At 38.6% G+C, this 26,599-nt stretch overlaps 1 protein-coding gene across 1 annotated transcript in view; it reads left to right on the top strand.

Moving 5' to 3' along the window:
- The window catches only part of Daw1 (dynein assembly factor with WD repeats 1), a 66,247-nt gene that overhangs the window by 19,018 nt on the left and 20,630 nt on the right, over positions 1-26,599 (top strand). The window contains exons 3-6 of the mRNA XM_047546275.1: positions 1,830-1,974; positions 3,384-3,442; positions 4,954-5,076; positions 8,849-8,948. Of these exons, the coding sequence (XP_047402231.1) occupies positions 1,830-1,974; positions 3,384-3,442; positions 4,954-5,076; positions 8,849-8,948 (427 nt within the window). The remainder of the gene's footprint in view (positions 1-1,829; positions 1,975-3,383; positions 3,443-4,953; positions 5,077-8,848; positions 8,949-26,599) is intronic.

Consider the following 26,599-nt stretch of genomic DNA (forward strand, 5'->3'; position numbering starts at 1 on the left):
ACAATTGGAATATTGCAGGGTTGGGTGTCCAGATTGAGTATTTGGTTAATTCAGATCTTAATAGCAAATCTGAATTCATACTGCTTGTTGAAAATCTTGCCAAGAGGCATTATTGTTTTAATTTTTATGGAAGTATAATTCTTTGGCTGAGTATCTCAGAGTATATCCGTATAATGGTTATAAATGGTCTCTGATTCATTTCTGTTCAAAATATTCCTTACTTTCCCAATGCGCAGTATTTTTGAGAGCAGGGACCACGTGGCTTCCATCCACAGGGCCTAAGCTAGAGGAGGTACTCAACAAGCGACTGAACAAACAGGTTTGCCGGGCCTAAGAACGGGGCTCAGGGAATCTTCAGTTACGAGGAGGAGAGGGGGATGCCTGTCAGGGATCACAGTTCTGGGAAGTGGATGCTGAGTTAGAGGTCAGTGGATAAAAGGTTTTTGTACAGTGACATCTGTGACAGATGAGCACATGCAGCGGGGCTGAGCGGGAGCTGCCATCTGTCCATGGTGATGCTTTCTGGACAACAGTCTGCAGGCCTGAAGGGGAGCCTGCAGCAAAGCACGCCGGTTAGAGGAGTCACTCATGGGACAGAAATGCCAGGCTAGGAGGGTCTTGCCCTGGCTCCAGTGCTGAAATTGGCCCTGAGGGGCTATAGCCATAGCTCACTAGTCAGCTAGACCCCTCCCCAGTAGCTGGGCCTGGAGTTATTTTTTGAAGTGGAACCCACACAGTACATCTTCCAAGCATGCTTATGACATAATTTGGAAAACAACTCTATTTTGGATGTAGATAGACATTAATACTTTCTTTTTACTAATATTATTATGGACTAGCAAATTTTACCAAAGTTTCTACAGATTATTTGAATTCTGAGGAAATCTTGAATCTATCTATCTATTAAAGACTAGCTCTTCCTCAGGAAAATAGTTTAGTCCAGAAGGAATATTACGAATCATTATTCTTTTAATGTTTATAGTGAGGCATTTTATCTTGGAGTCTAACTTTTCTGAACTTTAGTTTCTGTATTTCTAAAACAGTTATGAGAAAAACTTTACATTAGCAGGTTGCTACAGTATTAAGAGAACATATGTAAAACAAAGAATATAGTACCAGTCATACTCAATTTAAGTTTAGTGAAAACAAGCAGGAAAAAGATAATGAGTTCATGACACTCAGAGTCAGCATGCCCTCAACCTTTCCTAAGTGTCTCAGTCTGTTTTGTGCTGCTGTAACAAAAATGCTGAGGCTGGAAAATTTATAAAGAACAGAAATTTTTATCTCACAGTTCTGGAGGCTGGGAAGTTCAAGATGGAGGTGATGACAGGTTTGGTTTTTCTCTGCTTCCAAGATTATGCCTTAGTGTTACATGTTCTGGGTTAGAGGAGTGCCAAGTCCTCACATAGCAAAAAGCATAAGGGCACACGGGACAAAATCCTTTGCCTGAGCCCTTTGTCAGGCTGCACTCTCGTGACTTCTCCCCTGTCTGAGGGCCCTCTTGCGTTGGCAATTTCAACATGCTCCCTGGAGGGGAAACGCACATTCACACCAGGGCACTAGGTGGACTCCCCAGAATCTCGGGCACTCCCTCCACGAGAAAAGTCCCAGTTACGGAAACACGTTCTAGAAAGTCCAAGCATCTTGCTTCTGTACCATGCACTCCTGACTGGTGTGTGTGATATCTTCCAGAAATCTCTTGGAAAGAAGATGGTGTTCCTAACACGTTATATATGTTATACTTCATAAAGCAAAAGCAATTCTTCTTGTAATGAATGTATGTGCAGTTTTTGACATGAAAACATGAACATTTTTTGGGTGAATTTCAGTACTGACGTCAGTGCTTTGGTGGAAGAGATCCAGAGAGCAGAACCTCTGCTCACGGCCTCCCGGACACAGCAAGTCAGCCTCTTGGTGCAGAGACTGCAGGAGAAGCTCAGGCAACACAGCGACCACAGCTTCTACCTGTTTAAGGTATTTGCTGAAGTAATCCACGCTTTATGAACTTCTCTTTCCCTGGACATAGTTTTCTCTTCCCTTAAAAATACTTTTTTTTTTTCCAAGAAAAATGATTCCGGTGGTTTGCTTCAGTGCCTCGCATGAATTTGCTCAGACTAAGTGCCGATAACTGCTTGTTGAATGATTGAATGCCATTTCTTAAGATATTAAATGAATATTTGTAGGAAGCTTATCTCTTCTTTATGATGATAAATTTAAAGAGTTTTTAACGTAAGGTAGTTTTAAGTTAATAAATTACTAAAATTATCTTTCAGAGTAAATTTAAGAAGTTGTGTTTCATGTTATCTCAGCATTTCATATTTTCTGCTTTTATGTCAACAAAACTGTACTGATCTTCAGTATATTATTTATTAATATGAATGATATGATTTCATGATATGGATATGCTTATTTTTCTCTATAGTTTGGATAACTAAATTAAAATGATGACAAATAGTCATTTTAATATTCTTAAGAACAGTTTTTTCCTGTATTAAAAATTTTAACTTTATTCTAAAATTCCTTCATATCCTACTGATTTTTGTGCTTCGAATATAATTGTGATGATAAACAGAATTAGCATTTATGTGCTTCTCTATCTGATATAAAGATTCCAGGTGCTCTTTGATCATCAGCCCGTCAAATTTCTGGAAGGATGAAGCTATTTTTATAGCATATGTACTTCCAGCAGGTGGCACTATCCAACTACCAATGAGCTCTGTTGCTACAGTGATCCTGTGATTTATCATCCAAAGGGAACATTTTTGATAGCTAATTAGGGGGTGCTAATGATAGTTATACCCTGGCAACAGACATAGCTAGAACTGTCCTGGTCTAGCTAATCACTCTATTAATAGATTATTCAATTTTTGTATATTAATTCAATGAATATTCATTAAGCAACTACTGTATGCTAGACACCATAGGGGGATTGAGAGATATATAAGGCATCTTCTGACTCTAAAGGAGTTTTAGAATTCAGAAAGCAATAACGCATTGTAGAAACATCTTTGAAACATATTTGTTGTATTTCTTATAAATACATAAATACACACACACACAAAACCATTGCAATATTTAAAAAGAATTAGAACTTAGCGCTATTTGGTATCTTATTTACTAACTGTGACTTATTTTAAAGGTAATCTGGTACTGATGGAAAACACACTTGTGTTGGGTAATTACCTGTAACTACCAAATGTTTGGTTTGTCTTAGGAATAGGAGATGCAAATTTTTCCTCATTTGTTAGAATATTGAATGTTGTCCATTTATTACATATAATTAAGGCAACATTGGATGTCTTCACTAGTTGGAAGTTAAAATGAAAACATTAAACTTAATTTAGTTTGAATCCAAAATAAATGGTGTTTTTTTTCTGGTGAAGGTTCTCCGAGCACATATACTACCATTGACTAATGTTGCACTTAACAAATCAGGCTCATGGTAAGGCTCACTTTTTATTTCTAATATTTAATAATCAAGGGATAAAAATGTTTTGAGTGTTTGTCAAACATTCCAGTTAAGTAGCTAATGTGTTCATTTGTGTGATTTCTGTGTCCTACTGAATATAAAAGGGAAATGTAAGCACTTTCTCCCATTCTTCTAATCTAAGTTTCCGATAATATTTTACCTTCTTAGGTGGGAAGCATACTGGGGTCTCAGAAAATATTACAACTGTGAATAATTTGACTCAGGAATAGGTCAGTTGGGGTGACCTCATGTTGGCGTTGGCATTTGGGGCAGTCAGGACAGCATTGTGGCTGGTTGTGAACTGACAATTCAAAGCAGACACTTTTGTTTTTGGGGGTGTGATGGATAGAATCATCGAGCTCATGCTCAGAATGTGCCTTTGATGTGCTTAGAATCTGAGGTGGTAGGTAGGAACGAGGGGGTAGATGGTGCGTATGGACCTACAGACATGAATAAAATGTCACCTGATTGGTTTGCTAAGGCTGCCATAATAAATCAGCACAAACTAAGCAATTTTGACAATAGAAATGTATCATTTCACAGTTCTGAGGGTTAGAGGTCCCAGGTCAAGGTGGTTCCTTCTGAGGGCTGTGAGGAAGAATCTGCTCCACGCCTCTGTCCTGACAATTTGCTGGCAGTTAAACACCATCCTTATTTATGTCATTACCTTCACATGATGTACTTGCTGCCTGTGTGCCTGGTTCCAAATTTCCCCTGCTTATAAGAACACAAGTCCTACCAGACTAGGGGCCTACTCTTCCCCAGCATGACCTCCTCTTAACTAATTACATATACAATGGTCCTGTTTCCAAATAAAGTCACATTCTGAGCTACCAGCTGGTTAGGACTTCAACATAAAAATTTTGGGAGGACACAGTTCAGCACGTAGCAATGCCTGTTTATGGTTCATACATGTAGACGTGCAAGGAGAGGTGTGTTTCCAGCTAAAGGTAGAGGGAGGCCAGAGAAGCCAGAAGGGAAATACCCAGAAGAGGATGGTGTTGTTTGTTTAGGCAAGAGATGGAGGTAATGGGCCTGGGGAGGAGTGGCCACATTAGGGGTGCATTTTGAGATGGCACTAGTCGAATTTACTGATAGAGCATGTGTGGAGTGTGGAAGGTGTGTAGATCAAGGGAGATGCTGGAATTGTGTGGTCTGTCACAGAGATAGATGTGGAGTTTCATAAACTGCTGCATGTCATACACCCTGTTTAACAATGCAGGGATATATATTATGAAATGTTAACAATACAGGAATATATATTATGAAATGTTAGAAGAATCACTATTTAGGGACTCCTTTTATTGTTTGAGATAAAAATAATTTTCTAAGTCAAAGGATTTAGCTATTGCTCTTAGTTTCTTTGTTCTGCATAAATGATTTCCACTGTAAAAAAGCAAAACAAAGGAATCCTCCTGCAGGTAAAAGCTGAAGCCTCTGTTCACGTACTAGCATCCTGCCTTGTGTTTGTCTTTCTGTGTTAGCTTCATCACGGGGAGCTATGACCGGACTTGCAAGCTCTGGGACACTGCCTCTGGAGAGGAGCTGCACACCCTGGAGGGTCACAGGAACGTAGTTTATGCCATCGCGTTCAACAATCCTTATGGGTTTGTTCATTCATTCACTTACTCCTTTGCTAATTCACGTGCTCATTCCTCAGTCTATTGGGGGTTGAAGGGAAGATAGCACATTACCATGTACTGAGTGCCTGATAAGTGCTTTAGAAACCTTTCCATGCTTAAAGGGCCTTGGGATAGGTATTATTTTCATGAAGGCCCAGCTCTGGTACCCTTCCCAGCATCCCACCATGGTGAAGGGGAAAGCTGGAGTTCATGTTCTGCTGAACACTGTTTCTGCCCTTGGAAGTCCTTGAGAGGCAGTTTCTGTGGATGTTCAGAACGCTGGGCAGGGGCCTCTGAAGAAGATGGCATGTGAATATACTGTACAACAAGCAGAAGTTAATTTTTATTCTTGCCAGGTAGGAAAAAGATGCACGTAGTAACATGCTAAATAACTGTGCCAAGAACAACAGAGGCATTTAAACACCTGCCTCTGGTTGGCTGAGCCAGTAGCTCAAACCTGCTGTGTTTTCTGTCCTGCATGGTGAGCTACTAATGGCCTGGCACCAGGTGTTTGTAACTGTGAGGCACCTCACTCGTCTCTTCCCCAGTGAGGGTGTGAGCGTATCCAGGGCTGGTTGTATGGATCCAGGTACTGGAATTGAATTACAGAAATTATTGAAATATTATGTAAGCTAGTGAAAAGTGCGTGTGAAAAGAAAGCTGTTGTTTTCTACAGAAATAGATCAGGTAAACTTTTGAAAAAATTGTTGCTAAATGAAGTTGTGGAAAGATCAAATTTGAAAACGCATCTTAAAAATATGAAAAAATTCTGCTCTCAGACTGGGCGCTGTGGCTCATACCTGTTACCCCAGCAGTTCGGGAGACTGAGGCCGGAGTATCATGAGTTCAAAGCCAGAGTTGGAAACATAGCAAGTCCCTAAGCAACTGAGCAACACCCTGGCTCAAAATTCAACAGTTTTAATAAAGGACTGGGGATGTGACTCAGTGGGTTCTATCCCTGGTACCAAAAAAAAAAAAAAAAAAAAAAAAAAAAAAAAAATTTGTGTACTCAGATTGTTCTGTGAATATATTTAAATTCTTTAAGTTTCTTATTCCATTTTAAAGAAAAGAAAATTACTAACTGTTGAGTTTTGACAGGATTTCTTAAGAGATGAGGAATTCCAATTAATTGACCTGCTTGTTCCAAAGATTGGCAAATAAGTGCATATTTGTACTTATTTGAGTAAAAAAAAGTGAAGACTGTTTATTTTTAAGGATTGAAAATGACTTTAAAAATCTTTTTTTCCATGATTATTCACTGAAAGAGAGTTTTTCCATTAATAAAGCTGATGCAATAAGTATGGTTCATTTACAATGAATTAGGACGAAACAATCAATGGCTTAAGAGCCAAGAGGAGAAGGGGACCACTCTGGTGTCTCCTGGTTCAGTGCCTTTAAAGGATGATGTGAGACTAAATCCCAAACCCCAGGCTGGAAGGTGGAGGAGCGGCGAGGACCCTGGGCCAGGCGCGGTCAGCAGCTCAGGGCTGTAAGGCGGGAGGCCAGGTCAGCTCAGCCGCCAGGTCGCCAGGTGGCGAGGGCATTCCCTGAGGAGAGTCTGAGGGGGTGAGCCCGGGGCATCCTGGCAGCCTGAGCCCTCCTCTGCTGTTCTGCAGGCCTGAGCGGCTTTAGAAGGCTTCGGAACACAGGGCTGGGGGGCAAGGACTGCTCTTTAGAGGGCTCCCTCTGCTCAGGCAAGAGGCAAAGAGATGGTTAGGAGGCAGGGCCATTCCTCCGTTCAGGGGACAATGAAAGCTTCTCTGGCAGAGTGGCAGAAGAGAGGGATTTTATAAAAATTTGATGCACTTAGAGTAGAAACTTTATACCGCAATTAAAAAAATTAATCTCTCGGTCGCTAATGACTTTGTATCTTTTTAAAGCGTAATACTTTTAAGACACATGAATTGTGATTGCATAATCAACCTTAATTGCTACATTAAAATGATTAAACATTGCAATTAAATTACAGAAAATTTAACTTTATGTATTTTTACATATAGAGAATGACAATTTTTATAATGCCTTATTATACCAACTTGTGGAACTGAAAAAATTTTTATTGAAATTATAAATAATACTGGTTCACTCTATAATTCTTACTTTCATTGCAGTGCAATTCTCTGTAATATGATATTCTTTAATAGTCTACTTAACAGATGTGATATTTTTTGTCATTTTTCTGAGGACAAAATTTTCTGAGAACAAAGTGGTGAGGAATACATTCTGTCTTTTCTGTTGAATTCTACCAAGAGCCCCTGATGAAAATCCCTTTGTCCAGTTATATAAACAAATTTCACAGTCTGATGATTTATTTGTTAATGCGATGTCTTTGCCCTTCATGGCCTGTGGGTTTCAGCAGAGTGAGTTAGGGCCAGCCACCAAAGAATAAGTTGGGGAATGTGTGGGTGTGGGTATGTCTGTGTGTGTGTGTGTCTGTGTGTGTGTGTGAGGGAGAGAGAGAGAGAGAGAAAGAGAGAGAGAGAGAGAAAGAGAGACTTCCACCAATTTAGTGTTTATCTCTTTTATACATTGGGTCAGGAGTGAGTTTTGATTCCATAAAATAATTCTAAAAAACGCTGACATTAATAAATTAATAACATGGTGTCATGAATATAAAGGACAGTTTGTGGCACAATAGAAATCAGTCAAGAAACAATGGCCACCTGAGGCTACTGTTTCTGAGGGTCCGGAAGGATGAAAACGGACCAAGGTAGCTTGCAGGCCTTTGAACTTGCATGAGCAGAAATGGAAAGAGCAGCAAGATGCCAAGGAGAAAGTCAGTTCTGAGACTGAGGGGCCACCAACCTTCAGTGTCACAGGCTGTGGGTGGTTTGTGGCGGTCCCCAGGACAAGCTGCCCTGGTGCAGAGACAGAAAGGACCTTGCTTTCCTTTAGTCTGAGAGACCACAGAAACACCACGTGGGTGTCCTGGGAACAGAGGCAGAAAGCAAGACTCCAGGGTCACCCTGGGCAAACAGATTCTGCCACCGTGCTGGGCATGTATAACTTGCTTTAGGATATGCATCAGGTCTTACGGACCTACACTTTTGAAAACGAACTTACACACTAAATGCTCACCCCACTGAGTGGACATCTAAGGACTTGCTGTAAAGGCTAAATATGGGTCACGGCTAAGGTTAGCCCAGCTAATCTATCACTAGCCCTTGGGTGGGGGTGGTAGAGCTGTCCTGGGGTCAGGTGGGAGCCTGGAGTTTAAAAGAGACTCCAGTCTGCACCAGTCTCCTCTTCCAGTTGTCACAATGGAGTAATATTGGTATTATTTTCCCAAGAAGTCCCTTGTTGCCAAACTTCTCAAAACCTCCTAGGCCATTTGGTTAATTGTCTTTATATCTTTTTACTTTTCTTCTTTTACATTCAATGTTACCTTTCATGTGTACCTTTTAGCAGATTTTTTCTATGCTCATACAACTGATTTTACATATTATCAATATCCACATTACTCATTTTCCAAACAAACCTTCTGCCATATTCACTGTTAATTTTTAAAATTGCTATAATCCCAAATATATTTGTCCCTTTAATGTAAAAACTTTAACATTAAACATATAAATTGATGCATTCAGTTAGACATTTATTTGGTTATCCACTGACACAGGATTGCTTACAGTTTTAAAAGTGAAGCACATTTCTAAGTAGATAGGTATCCATGTACTAATACCTCTTGGCTTAATCTGGGTATCAATATCAATAATGTGACTGAATTTGTTTCTAAAATTCTTATTTTAAAAAATTGCAGTGACAAAATTGCCACCGGGTCCTTCGATAAGACTTGTAAACTGTGGAGTGCAGAAACAGGGAAATGTTACCATACCTTTAGGGGCCACACAGCAGAAATAGTGAGTATATTCAACATTTTGAAATATATGTAAAGTTGCTGTTTCTCTTAGGATTTCACTGTGAAAGTAGAAGTTCTACTTTTACAATTAATTTTCCAGATTCTAACCCTGTATTTCTTTAGTCTGCATGGATTTTATATGGTGGTGGTGGTGATATAATTCAAAAACTCCTTAAGTTTTAATAATCCGCAGATACTGTCAAAGAGCATTATCCTGTATTGACTAAGTGGACATGTGATAGGATAAATAGGTGAGTATAATATCCAACTTTACTTTTTCATTAACTTATCTTTAAAGAACCGACTTAATAAAGGTTGATGCGGTTATTAAAATAGCTTTAAAGCAACTTTTAACATCATATTTAGGCTTATTATTTTCTGAATATCTTAGAACTATAATTTGAATAAGTATTCTAAATACTCTAAATAAATTTCACAGTTGGGAGGCCCTTGCCCTTGGCCAATTCTGTGTTAAAATCTTATAACAATTACTGAGCTAATTGGCACCCTATGGATAACTTAAAAATAAACAGCCTGCTTCTTTTAGGAGTGAACTTAGATTCATCCTTCCAATTCATGGTACATTCATCTCACAAGTTGCAGTACAGACACGGTACTCCAGGGAAACCTGGTAAACTTGCCCTTTGGGGGCTTACCATTTCAGAGCTACTGTTCTAATACTGTTACATGTCCAACTGGGCCTCGTAGGAACCCTAAGAGGAGGGTGATCCCATCTTGAGGTGGAGTTGAGGACACTGAGGCACAGCGAGTGACTTGCTTAAGGGCAAAGAAAGACATAATCCTGTTATAAAATTATTTTTAAGTTCAACAGACTGCATTTTGATTCATTGTACACAAATGGAGTACAACTTTCCTTTCTATGATTGTGTATGATGTAGATTCACACCATTCGTGTAATCATACATGTACATAGGGTAATGATGTCTGTCTCATCACACCATCTTTCATACCCCCGCGTCATCCCTCTCATTCCCCTCTAAGTAATCTAAAGTTCCTCCATTCTTCTCTCACCCCCACCAATTCCATCCATTTACCTACAAATGCCATAATTTTATTCTTCTTTATGGCTGAATAATATTCTATTGTGTGTATATATCCATTCATCTGTTGAAGGGCATCTCGGTTGGTTCCACAATCCAGCTACTGTGAATTGAGCTCCTCTAAACATTGATGTGACTGCATTACTGTTGTATGCTGATTTTAAGTCCTTTGGATATAAACTGAGGAGTGAGATAACTGGGTCAGAAGGTGGGTCCTTTCCAAGTTTTCTAAGGAATCTCCACACTGCTTTCCAGAGTGGTTGCACCAATTTGCAACTCTACCAGCAATGTACAAGTGTGCCTTTTTCCCCACATCCATGCCAACACCTATTATTGTTTGTGTTCTTGATAATAGCCATCCTAATTGGAGTAAGAAGAAATCGTCGAGTTGCTTTAATTTGCGTTTCTCTAATTACTAGAGATGTTGAACAGTTTTTCATATATTTATTAATCACCTGTATATCTTCTTCTGTAAAGTGTCTGTCCAGTTCCTAGGCCCATTTATTGATTGGGTTCTTTTTATTTTTGGTGTAAAGTTTTGTAAGTTCTTTATAAATTTTGGAGTAAGTGCTCTATCTGAAGTGCGTGTGGAAAAGATTTCCCCCACTCTGTAGGCTCTCTCTTCACATTGCTGATAGTTTCCTTTGCTGAGAAAAAGCTATTTAGTTTGAATCTATCCCAGTTATTGATTCTTGCTTTTTTTTTTCTTGAGCTTTGGGAGTCCTGTTAAGGAAGTCTGATCCTAAGCCAAAAAGTTGAAGATTTGGACCTACTTTTTCTTCTATAAGATGCAGGGTCTGTGGTCTGATTTCAAGGTCCTTGATCCATTTTGAGTTGATTTTTGTGCAGGGTGAGAGATAGGGGTTTAGTTTCATTCTGTTGCATATGGATTTCCAGTTTTCCCAGCACCATTTGTTGAAGAGGCTATCTTTTCTCCATTGCATATTTTTGGCACCTTTGTCTAGTATGAGAAAATTGTATTTATTTGGGTTTGTGTCCGTGTCCTCAATTCTGTACCATTGATTTACCTGTCTATTTTGGTGTCAATACCATGCTGTTTTTGTTACTATTGCTTTGCAGTATAGTTGAAGGTCTGGTATTGCAATACACCCTGCTTTGCTATTCCTGCTAATGATTGCTTTAGCTATTCTGGTTTTCTTATTCTTCCAGATGAATTTCATGATTGCTTGCTCTATTTCTGTAAGGTACATCATTGGGATTTTAATTGGAATTGCAATGAATCTGTATAGCACTTTTGGTATTATGGCCATTTTGACAATATTAATTCTGCCTATCCAAGAACATGGGAGATCTTTCCATCTTCTAAGGTCTTCCTCAATTTTTTTCTTCAATGTTTTGTAGTTTTCATTGTAGAGATCTTTTACCTCTTTGGTTAGATTGATTCCCAAGCATTTTTTTTTTTTTGAGGGTATTGCAAATGGAGTTGTTTTCCTCATTTGCCTTTCAGCTGTTTCGTTGCTTGCATATAAAAATGCTTTAGATTTATGCGTGTTGATTTTATAGCCTGCTATTTTGCTGAATTCATTGATGAGGTCTAGAAGTTTTCTGGAGGAGTTTTTTTGGATCCTTTAAATATAGAATCATGTCATCAGCAACTAGTGACAGCTTAAGATCCTCTTTTCCTATTCGTATCCCTTTAATTTCTTTAGTCTGCCTAATTGCTCTGTCTAGTGTTTTGAGGGCAATGTTGAATAGAAGTGGTGAAAGAGGACATCCCTATCTTGTTCCCATTTTTAAAGGGAATGGTTTCAGTTTTTCTCCATTAAGAATGATGTTGGCCATGGGCTTAGCATAAATACCCTTTACAATGTTCAGGTATGTTCCTACTATCCCTATTTTTTCTAGTGTTTTGAGCATGAAGGGGTGTTGTATTTTGTCAAATGTTTTTTCTGCATCAATCGATATAACCATATGATTCTTACCCTTAAGTCTATTGACATGATGGATTACATTTATTGATTTATGGATGTGAAACCATCCTTGCATTCCAGGGATGATCCCTACTTGATCGTGGTGCATGATTTTCTTAATATGTTTTTGGATACGGTTTGCCAATATTTTGTTAAGGATCTTTGCATGTATATTCATCAAGGATATTGGTCTAAAATTTTCTTTCCTTGATGTGTCTTTGCCTGGTTTGGGTTTGAGGGTGATATTAGCTTCATAGAATGAGTTTGGTAGGGTACTGTCCTTTTCTATTTCCTGGAATACTTTGAGAAGTATTGGAATGAGTTCTTCTTTGAAGCTCTTATAGAACTCGGCTGAGAATCCATCTGGTCCTGGGCTTTTCTTGGCTTCTTCTATTTCATTGCTTGATATTGATCTGTTTAAATTGTTATGTCCTCCTGTTTCAGTTTGGGAGGAGCATATGTCTCTAGAAATTTGTCAATGTCTTAGGTAGTTTCTATTTTGTTGGAATACAGATTTTTAAAGTTCTTCTCATTATATTATGTATCTCAGTGGTGTCTGTTGTGATATTTCCTTTTTCATCATGAATTTTAGTAATTTGAGTTTTCTCTCTCCTTCTCTTTGTTAGTGTGGCTAAGGGTTTGTCTATTTTGTTTACTTTCTCAAAGAACCAACTTTGTGTTTTGTCAATTTTTTGAATAGTTTCTTTTGTTTCAATTTCATTGATTTCAGCTCTGTTTTTAATTATTTCCTGTCTTCTACTACTTTTGCTGTTATTCTGTTCTTCTTTTTCTAGGTCTTTGAGCTATAATGTTAGGTCATTTAGTTGTTGACTTTTCATTCTTTTCTGGAATGCGCTCCATGCAATGAATTTTTCTCTTAGTACTGCTTTCATAGTGTCCCAGAAATTTTGATATGTTGTATCATCATTCTCATTTACCTCTAAGAATTTTTTTATCTCCTCCCTGATGTTTTCTGTTATCCATGTTTCATTCAATAGCATATTATTTAGTCTCCAGGTGTTGGAGTAATTTCTGTTTTTTATTTTGTCTTTGATTTCTACTCTCAGTCCATTATGATCTGATAGAACACAATGCTGTATCTCTATTTTTTTGCATTTCCTAAGAGCTGCTTTGTGGCATAACATATGGTCTATTTCAAGAAGGTTCCATGTGCTGCTGAGAAGAAAGTGAATCTTCTCATTGATGGATGGAATATTCTATATATGTCTATTAAGTCTAGGTTATTGATTGTGTTACTGAGTTCTGTGGTTTCTTTGTTTGGTTTTTGTTTGGAAGATCTATCTAGTGGTGACAGCGGTGTGTTAAAGTCCCCCAGAATTTTTGTGTTGTGGTCTATGTGATTCCTGAAATTGAGAAGGATTTGTTTGATGTACAGGGATGCACCATTGTTTGGGGCATAGATATTTACTGTCATTATGTCTTCCTGATTTAGGTTCCCTTAAGCAGTACAAAATGTCCTTCTTTATCCCTTCTGACTAACTTTGGCTTAAAGTCCACTTTATCTGATATAAGGATGGAAACCCCTGCTTTTTTACTGAGTCCATGTGCGTGGTAGGTTTTTTCCCATCCTTTCACTTTTAGTCTGTGGATGTCTTTTTCTATGAGATGAGTCTCTTGCAGGCAGCATATCTTTGGGTCTTTCTTTTTAATCCATTCTGCCAGTCTATGTCTTGATTGATGAGCTTAGGCCATTAATGTTCAGGGTTATTGTTGAGATATGATTTGTATTCCCAGTCATTTGGCTTATTTTTGGTTTTTAAGTTGGCTTGTTTTCTCCTTTGAGTGGTTTTTCTCTCAGGTAGTTCCTCCCTTTGCTGACCTCCATTTTTTTTTTTTTTCATTTCCTCCTCATGGAATATTTTGTTGAGAACATTCCGTAGCGCAGGCTTTCCATTTGTAAATTCTTTTAACTTTTGTTTATCATGGAAGGATTTTATTTCATCTTCAAATCTGAAGGTTAATTTTGCTGGGTATAGGATTTTTGGTTGGCAATCACGTTCTTTCAGAGCTTGAAATATGTTGTTCCAGGTCCTTCTAGCTTTTAGAATCTGGGTTGAGAAGTCGACTGCTATCTGTATTGGTCTCCCCCTATATGTAATCTAATGCTTTTCTCTCACGGCCTTCAAAATCCTATCTTTATTTTGAATGTTAGGCATTTTCATTATAATGCACCTTGGTGTGGATCTGTTGTGATTTTGTACATTTGGTGTTCTGTAAGCCTCTTGTATTTGATATTCCATTTCATTCTTCAAGTTTGGGAAATTTTCTGAAATAATTTCATCGTATAGGTTGTTCATTCCTTTGGTTTGTATCTCTGTGCCTTCCTCAATCCCAATAATTCTTAAATTTGGTCTTTTCATGATGTCCCATAGTTCTTGGAGATTCTGTTCATGATTTCTTACCATCTTCTCTGTTTGGGCAACTTTATTTTCAAGATTAAATATTTTGTCTTTATTGTCTGATGTTCTGTCTTCCAAGTGGTCTAGTCTTTTGATGATGCTTTCCATTGGGTTTTTTATTTGGTTTATTGTTTCCCTCATTTCAAGGATTTCCATTGGGTTTTTTTTTTTTTTGAGAATCTCTATCTCTTTGTTGAAATGATCTTTTGCTTCCTGCAGTTTCTCTGTCAGCTTATTGGTATTATCATTCATTGCCTGCATTTGCTCTCTTATCCTTTGCTTCGCAAATCATTTAATCATGTATAATCTGAAGTCCTTTTCTGACATTTCTTCTAACATACTGTCATTGGATTCTATTAATGCAGAATCTCGATTTGTTTGGATCATTTTCTTCCCTTGTTTTTTCATGTTGTTCATGTATCTTCCCCTCTAGCAGTGCAGATCTGGAATATTGTAGATTTCCCCCTAGAGGCTTATAGTGGCCCTATAGATTTCCAAAACCCTTTCTTTAAGGGGAGATCAATATTAGCAGTGCCCAATTCAGACACTATGCAATCCTAGACCTAATAGCCCCTATGAGGACAATTACAAAATTTGAACAGAATGAGTTCAAATATTATCTTCAGTATAACAGATTTGCAATAAGGTCTGTAGTTTCAAATGGAGGACAAAGAGGATGCAGAGGGATGTAGAATGTGGCTGTTAATGGGATAAGAAAAGAATATACAGAAGTTCTAGATAATAGAAAGGGTGAGAGTGTAATCCAAAGAAATTGGATGTTAGCATGCAAAACAGGGAGAAAGATACTCTGAGGGAACAAGGTAAACAAAAGGAAAAGAGAGCAAGAAAAGTAAAGAAATAAAAACTTAAATTTTTTCAATAAGGAGAAAAAAGAAAATCAACAGTACAACAGTCATATAGTAATGAAACCTTCCTGTTTTCAGTAGCTTGATGAATGAGAGGTACCTGACAATGAGCTTCAAGCCTCCAGCAGGCATCTCAGGATGGGATTTGCCTCACCTAAAGATTGTTGCAATGGCTTCCAGGATTATCCAAGGTGGCCACTCTGGCTTCAAAATTTGTTGGCAAATGGGGAGCTGCATCTCAGGGTGTGGATGTGGTCAGCCGGAGGTCCTGGAGGCGGGATGTGGTTGGTCAGGCAGGGTTCCTGGAGGTCGGGTGTGTTTGATGTGGTTGTGGGATCCTGGAGATCGGGTGCAATCATTTGGTCTGAGGGGATTGGTGTTAGGGTGCAGTCAGTTGTTCTGGGGGTTTTGGTGGCAGGGAGCAGTTAGTCAATTTGAGGGCCCCAGAGGCAGGGAGTGATCGGTCGAGCTGAGGGATTCTGGAAACGGGGCTCAGTCAGTCCGACCAGGGGTCATCCGGGGCCTGGCTATTGTCTCAAAATGGCGGCAACCATGTGTAATCAAACCTGAATGTACTGTCAGTGAACTTCCAGGCAAAAGCAAGCAGCTGGCGCTTGCCTGGTGGTCGGCGATCAGTTTGCTGACTGTTGTTGGACCATCAGTAGGTAACCTCGTGCGTTGGGTGATGGATTGGTGTAAGGCAGGCAATGGACAGGTGAGAGGCAGGCAAATGGCGGGTGATAGGCGCCTGACAGTGAGAATCTGTACTCAAAAAAGGCGTCGATATGCTGGCAGACTGCAGGTGATCACAGCAGACAAATGGGGTAAACAGCAGGGGATCGATAAGCAGCAAAATTGCCTCACTAAGAAACAGATATCCTCTGCTCGAAACCGGAGTTACAGAGCGACAAGGAACGCAGCCTCCCTCTAGTCTGCCATCTTGGATCTCCCCTCTTCTATGTTTTTTGTTAATTTCTTTCTTTAGTGTTCTGTAGTTTTCATTGTAGAGATCTTTCACCTCTTTTATTAGATTGATTCCCAAGTTTTTTTTTTTTTTTTTTGAGACTATTGTGAATGGTGTGGTTTTTCTAATTTCTCTTTCAGAGGATTCATCACTTATGAATAGAAATGCATTAGATTTATGTGTGGTGATTTTATATCCTGGTACTTTGCTGAATTCATTTATTAGTTCTGTAAGTTTTCTAGTGGAATTTTTTGGATCCTCTAAATATAGAATCATGTCATTGGCAAATAGTGATAGCTTGAGTTCTTCTTTTCCTATTCGTATCCCTTTACTTTCTTTAGTCTGTCTACTTGCTCTGGTTAGTGTTTAGAGGATGATGTTGAATAGAAGTGGTAAAAGAGGGCATCTCTGTCTCGTTTAGTTTTTAGAGGGAATGCTTTCAGTTTTTCTCCATTTAGAATGATATTGGTTGTGGACTTAGCATAGATAGCCTTTACCATTTTGAGGTATGTTCCTAGTATCCCTATTTTTTCTAGTGTTTTAAGCATGAACAGGTACTGTATTTTATCCGTCGCTTTCTCAGCATTTATTGAAATAATAATATGATTCTTAACTTTAAGTCTGTTGGTGTGATGAATTATGTTTATTGATTACCGGTTGTTGAACCAACCTTGCATCCCTGAGATAAACCCCACTTGATCATGGTGCACTATCTTTTTAATATGTTTTTGTATGCAGTTTGCCAGAATTTTGTCATGGATTTTTGCATCTGTGTTCATTAGGGATATTGGTCTAAAGTTTTCTTTCCTTGATGTGTCTTTGTCTGGTTTTTGTATCAGAGTGATACTAGCTTCATAGAATGAATTTGGAAGGGTTTCTTTATTTTCTATTTCCTGGAATACTTTGAGGAATATTGGTATCAGTTCTTCTTCAAAGGTCTTGTAGAACTCAGCTGAGAATCCGTCTGGTCCTGGGCTTTTCTTGGTTGGTAGACTTTTGATGGCTTCTTCTATTTTGGTGCTTGAAATTAATCTGTTCAAATTGTGTATGTCCTTCTGATTCAGTTTGGGAGGATCATGTGTCTCTAGAAATTTGTTGATGTCTTCGATATTTTCTATTTTGTTGGAGTATAGATTTTCAAAGTAACTTCTAATTATGTTATGTATTTCAATGGTGTCTGTCATGATCTTTCCTTTTTCATCTTTCCTTATTCATTCTAATAATTTGAGTTTTCTCTCTCCTTTACTTCATTAGTGTGTCTAAGGGTTTATCAATTTTGTTTACTTTTTCGAAGAACCATCTTTTTGTTCTGTCAATTTTGTGAATTATTTATCTTTTTTTTAAATTTTTTTTTTATTGTAAACAAATGGGATACATGTTGTTTCTCTGTTTGTACATGGTGTAAAGGCATACCATTTGTGTAATCATAAATTTACATAGGGTAATGTTGTTTGACTCATTCTGTTATTTTTTCCCTTCCCCCCACCCCTCCCACCCCTCCCTTCCCTCCATTCAGTCCTTCCCCCCTCCATTCTTGCTCCCCTCCCTAACCCTATTCCTAACCCTAACCCTAACCCCTCCCACCCCCCATTATGTGTCATCATCCACTTATTAGCGATATCATTCGTCTTTTGGTTTTTTGAGATTGGCTTATCTCACTTAGCATGATATTCTCCAGTTTCATCCATTTGCCTGCAAATGCCATAATTTTATCCTTCTTTATGGCTGAGTAATATTCCATTGTATATATATACCACAGTTTCTTTATCCATTCATCAGTTGAAGGACATCTAGGTTGGTTCCACAATCTGGCTATTGTGAACTGAGCAGCTATGAACATTGATGTGGCTGTATCTCTGTAATATGCTGATTTTAAGTCCTTTGGGTATAGGCCAAGGAGTGGGATAGCTGGGTCAAATGGTGGTTCCATTCCAAGTTTTCTAAGGAGTCTCCACACTGCTTTCCAGTGTGGCTGCACTAATTTGCAGCCCCACCAGCAATGTGTGAGTGTACCTTTCTCCCCACATCCTCGCCAACACCTGTTGTTGCTTATATTCTTGATAATCGCCATTCTAATTGGGATGAGATGGAATCTTAGGGTGGTTTTGATTTGCATTTCTCTTATTACTAGAGATGTTGAACATTTTTCCATATGTTTGTTGATTGCTTGTATATCTTCTTCTGTGAAGTGTCTATTCATTTCCTTAGCCCATTTGTCGATTGGATTATTTGCATTCTTGGTGTAGAGTTTTTTGAGTTCTTTATAGATTCTGGAGATTAGTGCTCTATCTGAAGTATGAGTGGCAAAGATTTTCTCCCACTCTGTAGGCTCTTTCTTCGCATTGCTGATAGTTTCCTTTGCTGAGAGAAAGCTTTTTAGTTTGAATCTATCCCAGTTATTAATTCTTGCTTTTATTTCTTGTGCTATGGGAGTCCTGTTGAGGAAGTCTGGTCCTAAGCCAACATGTTGAAGCTCTGGACCTACTTTTTCTTCTATAAGACGCAAGGTCTCTGGTCTGATTCCGAGATCCTTAATCCATTTTGAGTTTAGTTTTGTGCATGGTGAGAGATATGGGTTTAGTTTCATTCTGTTGCATATGGATTTCCAATTCTCCCAGCACCATTTGTTGCAGAGGCTATCTTTTCTCCATTGCATATTTTTGGCCCCTTTGTCTAGTATGAGAAAATTGTATTTATTTGGGTTTGTATCCATTTCCTCTATTCTGTACCATTGATCCACCTTTCTATTTTAGTACCAATACCATGCCGTTTTTGTTACTATTCCTTTGTAGTAGAGTTGAAGATCTGGTATTGCGATACCCCCTGCTTCACTCTTTCTGCCAAGGATTGCTTTAGCTATTCTGGGTTTTTTATTCTTCCAGATGAATTTCATAATTGCTTGCTCTATTTCTATAAGGTACATCATTGGGATTTTAATTGGAATTGCATTGAATCTGTATAGCACTTTTGGTAGTATGGCCATTTTGACAATATTAATTCTGCCTATCCAAGAACATGGGAGATCTTTCCATCTTCTGAGGCTTTCTTTAATTTCTTTCTTTAGTGTTCTGTAGTTCTCACTGTACAGGTCTTTCACCTCTTTTGTGAGATTGAGTCCAAGTATTTTATTTTTTTCGAAGCTATTGTGAATGGGGTAGTTTTCCTAATTTCTCTTTCTGAAGATTCATCGCTTACGTATAAAAATGCCTTAGATTTATGTGCATTGATCTTATATCCCACTACTTTACTGAATTCACTAATGAGATCTAAAAGTTTTCTGGTGGAATTTCCTGGTTTCTCTAAGTACACAATCATATCATCAGCAAATAGGGATAGTTTGAGTTCTTCTTTTCCTATTTGTATCCCTTTAATTTCTTTGGTCTGTCTAATTGCTCTGGCTAGAGTATCAAGGACGATATTGAAAAGAAGTGGTGAAAGAGGGCATCCCTGCCTTGTTCCAGTTTTTAGGGGGAAGGCTTTCAGTTTTTCACCATTTAGAATGATATTAGCCATGGGCTTACCATAGATGGCCTTTACAATGTTAAGGAATGTTCCCACTACCCCAATTTTTTCTAGTGTTTTGAGCATGAAGGGGTGCTGTATTTTATCAAATGCTTTCTCTGCATCTATTGAAATAATCATGTGATTCTTGACTTTAAGTGTATTGATATGGTGAATTACATTTATTGATTTCCTGATGTTGAACCAACCTTGCATCCCTGGGATGAAACCCACTTGATCATGGTGCACTATCTTTTTAATATGTTTTTGTATGCGATTTGCTAAAATTTTGTTTAGAATTTTTGCATCGATGTCCATTAAGGATATTGGTCTGAAATTTTCTTTCCTCGATGTTTCTCTGTCTGGTTTAGGTATCAGGGTAATATTGGCTTCATAGAATGAGTTTGGGAGGGTTCCCTCCTCTTCTATTTTATGCAATACTTTGAGATGTATTGGAATGAGCTCTTCTTTAAAGGTTTTGTAGAACTCGGCTGAGAACCCATCTGGTCCTGGACTTTTCTTTGTTGGTAGGCTTTTGATGACTTCTCATATTTCATTACTTGAAATTGGTCTATTTAAATTGTGTATGTCCTCCTCGTTCAGTTTAGGCAATTCATATGTCTCTAGAAACCTGTTGATGTCTTCGAAATTTTCTATTTTGTTGGAGTATAGATTTTCAAAATAGCTTCTAATTATGTTTTGTATTTCAGTCCTGTCTGTTGTGATATTTCCTTGTTCATTCCGAATTTTAGTGATTTGGGTTTTCTCTCGTCTTCTCTTTGTTAGTGTGGCTAAAGGTTTATCAATTTTGTTTATTTTTTCGAAGAACCAACTATTTATTTTGTCAATTTTTTGTATTGTTTCTTTTGTTTCAATTTCGTTGATTTCAACTCTGAGTTTAACTATTTCCTGTCTTCTACTACTTTTGGTGTTGGTCTGTTCTTCTTTTTCTAGGGCTTTGAGCTGTAGTGTTAGGTCGTTTATTTGTTGAGTGTTACTTCTTTTATTAAATACGCTCCATGAAATAAATTTTCCTCTGAGTACTGCTTTCATAGTGTCCGAGAGATTTTGATATGATGTTTCATTGTTCTCATTTACCTCTAAGAATTTTTAAATTTCCTTCCTAATATCTTCTGTTATCCATTCCTCATATAATAGCATATTGTTTAATCTCCAGGTGTTGGAGTAGTTTCTGTTTTTTACTCTTTCATTTATTTCTAACTTCAATCCATTATGATCTGATGGAATACAAGGTAGTGTCTCTATCTTCTTGTATTTGCTGACATTAACTTTGTGGCATAATATATGGTCTATTTTAGAGAAGGATCCATGTGCTGCTGAGAAGAAAGTGTATTTGCTCTTGGTTGGATGGTATATTCTATAAATGTCTGTTAAGTCTAAATTATTGATTGTGTTATTGAGATCTATGGTTTCTTTGTTCAATTTTTGTTTGGAAGATCTGTCCAGTGGTGAGAGAGGCATGTTAAAATCACCTAGTATTATTGTGTTACGGTCTATTTGGTTTCTAAAATTGAGAAGGATTTGTTTGACATACATGGATGAGCCACTGTTTGGGGCATAGATGTTTATAATTGTTATATCTTGCTGCTTTATGCTTCCCTTAAGCAGTATGAAATGTCCTTCTTTATCCCTTCTGACTAACATTGGCTTGAAGTCCACATTATCTGAAATGAGGATGGATACTCCAGCTTTTTTGCTGAGTCCATGTGCATGGTATGTTTTTCCCCATCCTTTCACCTTTAGTTTATGGGTATCTCTTTCTATGAGGTGAGTCTCTTGCAGGCAACATATTGTTGGATCTTTCTTTTTAATCCAATCTGCCAGTCTATGTCTTTTGATTGATGAATTCAGGCCATTAACATTCAGGGTTATTATTGAGATATGATTTGTATTTCTGGTCATTTGGTTCATATTTAAAATTTTATTTATTTATTTATTTATTTATTTTTTGACACAACTTGGTTCCTCCTTTATTTGACAGTTCCTTTAGGATAATTCCTCCCTTTGCTGATTTGCTTCTTTGTTTTTTATCTCTTCCTCATGGAATATTTTGCTGAGAATGTTCTGTACTGCTGGCTTTCTTTTTGTAAATTCTTTTAGCTTTTGTTTATCATGGAATGATTTTATTTCATCATCAAATTTGAAGGTAAGTTTTGCTGGGTGTAAGATTCTTGGTTGGCATCCAATTTCTTTCAGAGCTTGAAAAATGTTGTTCCAGGCCCTTCTAGCTTTTAGGGTCTGGATTGAAAAATCTGCTGATATCCGTATTGGTTTCCCCCTGAATGTAATTTGGTTCTTTTCTCTCACAGCCTTTAAAATTCTGTCTTTATTTGTATGTTAGGTATTTTCATTATAATGTGCCTTGGTGTGGGTCTGTTGTAATTTTGTGTATTTGGCGTCCTATAAGCCTCTTGAACTTGATTTTCCATTTCATTCTTCAGATTTGGGAAATTTTCTGATATTATTTCATTGAATAGATTGTTCATTCCTTTGGTTTGTTTCTCTGAGCCTTCCTCAATCCCAATAATTCTCAAATTTGGCCTTTTCATGATATCCCAGAGTTCTTGGAGATTCTGTTCATGATTTCTTACCATCTTCTCTGTTTGTTCAACTTTGTTTTCAAGGTTAAATATTTTGTCTTCAATATCTGAAGTTCTGTCTTCCAGCTGTTCTATCCTATTGGTTATGCTTTCTATGGAGTTCTTAATTTGGTTTATTGTTTCCTTCATTTCAAGGATTTCTGTTTGGTTTTTTTTTCAATATCTCTAACTCTTTATTGAAATGATCTTTTGCTTCCTGTATTTGCTCTGTTAACTGTCAATTGGTGCGATCATTCAATGCCTGAATTTGCTCTGTCATCTCATCATTTGCTTCCCTAATCATTTTAATTATGTACATTCTGAACTCCCTTTCTGTCATTTCTTCTGCCATGCTGTCGTTGGATTTTATTGATGTAACATCTAGATTTGTTTGGGGCATTTTCTTCCCTTGTTTTCTCATATTGTTCAGGAATCAGTGAGTCATTAAGATATTGCAGATTTCCTCTATCGACCTATAATGTCCCTGAAGATTGCTAGTATATCCCCTCTTATCCTTCAGTAGCCTGAAGTCTTGGAGGAAGTTGATAATGCGGAGCTCCACGAAGAAGCTGCCTCTCTAGGGGTGGTGACCCTCAGGTGGGGTATATTTCCTGATAGTGGGCAGAGATGCCTCCACTTGTTGACTAGTGGTCATCCAAAGGGGAACTAGGCTGCAGGCTGAGGCAAGGCCTGTTTGTGCCTGTGTCTCTGGTTTTACCGTCCCTGTGGGAAAACCTCACCCGGCAAGGAAGACTCATCCGTGGGGAGGTCTCGCTGGCCAGTTCCCCTCCTAGAGGTTCCCCTCAATCTACAACTACCGCCTGGGCTGTGATGTCTTCCTCTGCAACGTTCCCAGGGTTCGGACCTACCTCCTGGGCCTGGGAGCCTCACCCTTTGCAGGCGAGTCTCCTTAGGTTGCCCCTCCTCAGAGAATATGCCCGCAGGCCTGGAACCTTCGCTCTGCCCCTAGGCGTGTCTCTCTGTGGCTCTTCCAGCAAGAAGCCGCCTAGGTCCTGGGACCCTGCTCTGCACCTAATCGCCTGGCTATGCGGCCCCTCCTCTGAGCCACCACCTGGAGCCCCGTACAATAGCTCTGAGACCCAGAGACCCGCCACACACCTCCTCCTCCGGACAGCCACCCGGTTTCCGACGCAGTCACTAGGAGTCCAAACAACTCACTTCGTGTCTCCTCCTCCCGCCAACTGCCCGTAGCCCTAGGCAGTCACTCCGAGTCCAAGTGACCTGCCCTTTTCCTCCTCCTCCTCGGGGTAGCCCCCTGGGTGTTCAGGAGCGGTGGCTCCGAGACCAAGTGACCCACCGTGCTCCTCCTCCAGGCAGGCCACTGGTGTTCAGGTGTGGTCGCTTTGAGTCCAATCAACTCACCACTCGCCTCCTCCTCTGGCAACCCCCTGTACCTCTGATGCAGTCACTCCTAGACCAAGTGACCCACCCCACTTCTCCTCTTCCTCCGGGCAACCCCCCGGTGTTCAGAAGCGGTCGTTTTGAGTTCAAGCAGCTCCCCACGCAGCTCCTCCTCTGGCAACCGCCTGTGGCTCTGATGCACTCACTCCTAGACCAAGCGACCCGCTGCGCTCCTCCTCTTTCTCCGGGCAGCACCCCGGTGTTCAGAAGCAATCGTTCTGAGTCCAAACAGCTCGCCACGCATCTCCTCCTCAGGCAGTTGCCCGGAGCCCCAGTGGTCGCTCCAAGTTCAAGCGCTGTGCTGAGCCGCCTCCTCTACGATGATCCCAGTTGTCCGTGTTTACCGCTCCAGGGTGGGGAGGGGCGTCTGGCCGAGCAACTCTACTTCACAAAGTTCCCTGCGTTCCGGGGCTACCGCCCCATCTGGGACGCCTCCCCAATGGGAGAGACTCACCCGGCAGCTTTGAGTTGGTCCCAAGTCCCTCACTATGTCTTCTTTTGAATCCTGCGTCCTAGAGCAACGTGAAATGCAGCCGCCCTCTTGTCCGCCATCTTGAAAACCCTATTTCTCTTTTTAATTTCCTTGATTTCAGCTCTGATTTTAATTATTTCCTATCTTCTACTACTTTTGGTGTTGATCTGTCCTTTTTCTAGGGCTTTGAGATGTAATATTAGGTCATTTAGTTGTTGAATTTTTATTTTTTTAATGTATGAGCTCAATGCAATGAACTTTCCTCTTAGTACTACTTTCAGAGTGTCCCAGAGATTTTGATATGTTGTGTCATTGTTCTTGTTTACTTCTAAGAATTTTTTTATTTCCTCCCTGATGTCTTCTGTTATCATTGCATCATTCAATAGCATATTATGTAGTCTCCATGTGTAGGAGTAGTTTTTGTATTTTATTTTATCATTGATTTCTAATTGCATTCCATTATGTTCTAATAGAATACAAGGTAGTATCTCTACTTTTTTGTATTTACTAATGATTTCTTTGTGGCATAGCATATGGTCTATCTTGGAGAAGGATTCATGAGCTGCTGAGAAGAAAGTGTATTCCCCCAATGATGGATGAAATACTCTATATATAGCTGTTAAGTCTTTATCATTGATTGTATTATTTAATTCTATAATTTATTTGTTCATTTTTTGTTTGGAGGATCTATCCAGTGGTAAGAGCAGTGTGTTAAAGTCACCCACTATTATTGTGTTTTGGTCTATTTGATTCTTAAAATTGAGAAGGGTTTGTTTGATGTACATAGATGCTCCATTGTTTGGGGCATAAATATTTAAAATTGTCATGTCTGACTGGTTTATGGTTCCCTGAAGCAGTATGAAATATCCTTCTTTATCCCTTCTGACTAACTTAGGTTTGAAGTCCACTTTATCTTTTATGAGGATGGAGACCCCTACTTTTTTACTGAGTCCATTTGCATGGTATGTTTTTCCCTATTTTTTCATCTTTAGTGTGTGGATGTATTTTTCCATGAGATGAGTCTCTTGAAGGCAGCATATTGTTGGGTCTTTCTTTTTAATCCAATCTGTCAATTTAGTCTTTTGATTAATGAGTTTAGGCCATTAACATTCAGGGTTATTATTGTGATATGAGTCATTTTGGCTTAGTTTTGGTTTTTAATTTAACTTGGTTCCTCCTTTGATTGACTTTTCCTTTAGGGTAGTTCCTCCCTTTGCTGACTTGTATTGTTTTTTGCTTCCTTCACATGAAATATTCTTCTGAGAATGTTCTTTAGTGTAGGCTTTTTATTTGTAATTTCTTTTAACTTTTGTTTATTGTGGAAAGATTTTATTTCATCATCAAATCTGAAAGTTAGTTTTGCTGGGTATACGATTCTTGGTTAATATCCATCTTCTTTCAGAGCTTGAAATATATTGTTCCAGTCCCTTCTAGCTTTTAGGGTCTGGGCTTAAAAAATCTGCTGATATCCATATTGATTTCCCCTTTATGTAAACTGATGCTTTTCTTTCACAACCTTTAAAATCCTATCTTTATTTTGTATGTAAGATATTTTCATTACAATGTGCCTTGGTTTTTGTGCGTTTGGTTTTCTGTAAGCCTCTTGTATTTGATTTTCCATTTCATTTTTCAGGTTTGGGAAATTTTCTGATATTATTTCATTGAACAGGTTGTTCATTCCTTTGGTTTGTATCTCTGTGCTTTCCTCAATTCCAATAATTCTTAAATTTGGTCTTTGCATAATATCCCATAATTCTTGGAGGTTCTGTTCATGATTTCTTACCGTCTTCTCGGTTTGGTCAACTTTATTTTCAAGATTAAATATTTTGCCTTCATTGTCTGAGATTCTTTCTTCCATGAGATCTATTCTGTTGGTGATGCTTTCTATTGAGTTTTTAATTTGGTTTATTGTTTCTTTAATTTCAAGTATTTGTTTTTTTTTTTTCAGAATCTCTATCTCTCTATTGAAGTGCTGTTTTGCTTCCTACATTTGCTCTTTTAACTGTTTATTGGAGTGATCATGCATTGCCTTCATGTACTCTCTTATCTCATGTTTTTCTTCATGAATCATTTTAATTATGTAGATTCTACATAATTTCCTGTCATTTCTACTGCCTTGTTGTCATTGGATTCTATCAAAATAGTATCTTGGTTTGTAAGGGACACTTTCTTGCCCTGTTTTTTCATATTGTTTCTGTATCTTGCCCTCTAGCAGTGAAGATCTGAGGTACTGCAGCCTCCCCGCTGCAGGCTTATTGTGACCCTGCAGGTTTCCAAAACCTCTCCCCCTCCTGAGGGGAAGATCAGTATCAGCAGCACCCTATACAAACTATATGCAGCCCCACCCCAGATACCCCTATAAAGACTTTAACAGTATTGCAACAGATAGGATGAGTTCGATTACTACCTACAGTA

Source organism: Sciurus carolinensis, chromosome 3 (assembly GCF_902686445.1).
Source record: "Sciurus carolinensis chromosome 3, mSciCar1.2, whole genome shotgun sequence".
Lineage (NCBI taxonomy): Eukaryota > Metazoa > Chordata > Mammalia > Rodentia > Sciuridae > Sciurus > Sciurus carolinensis.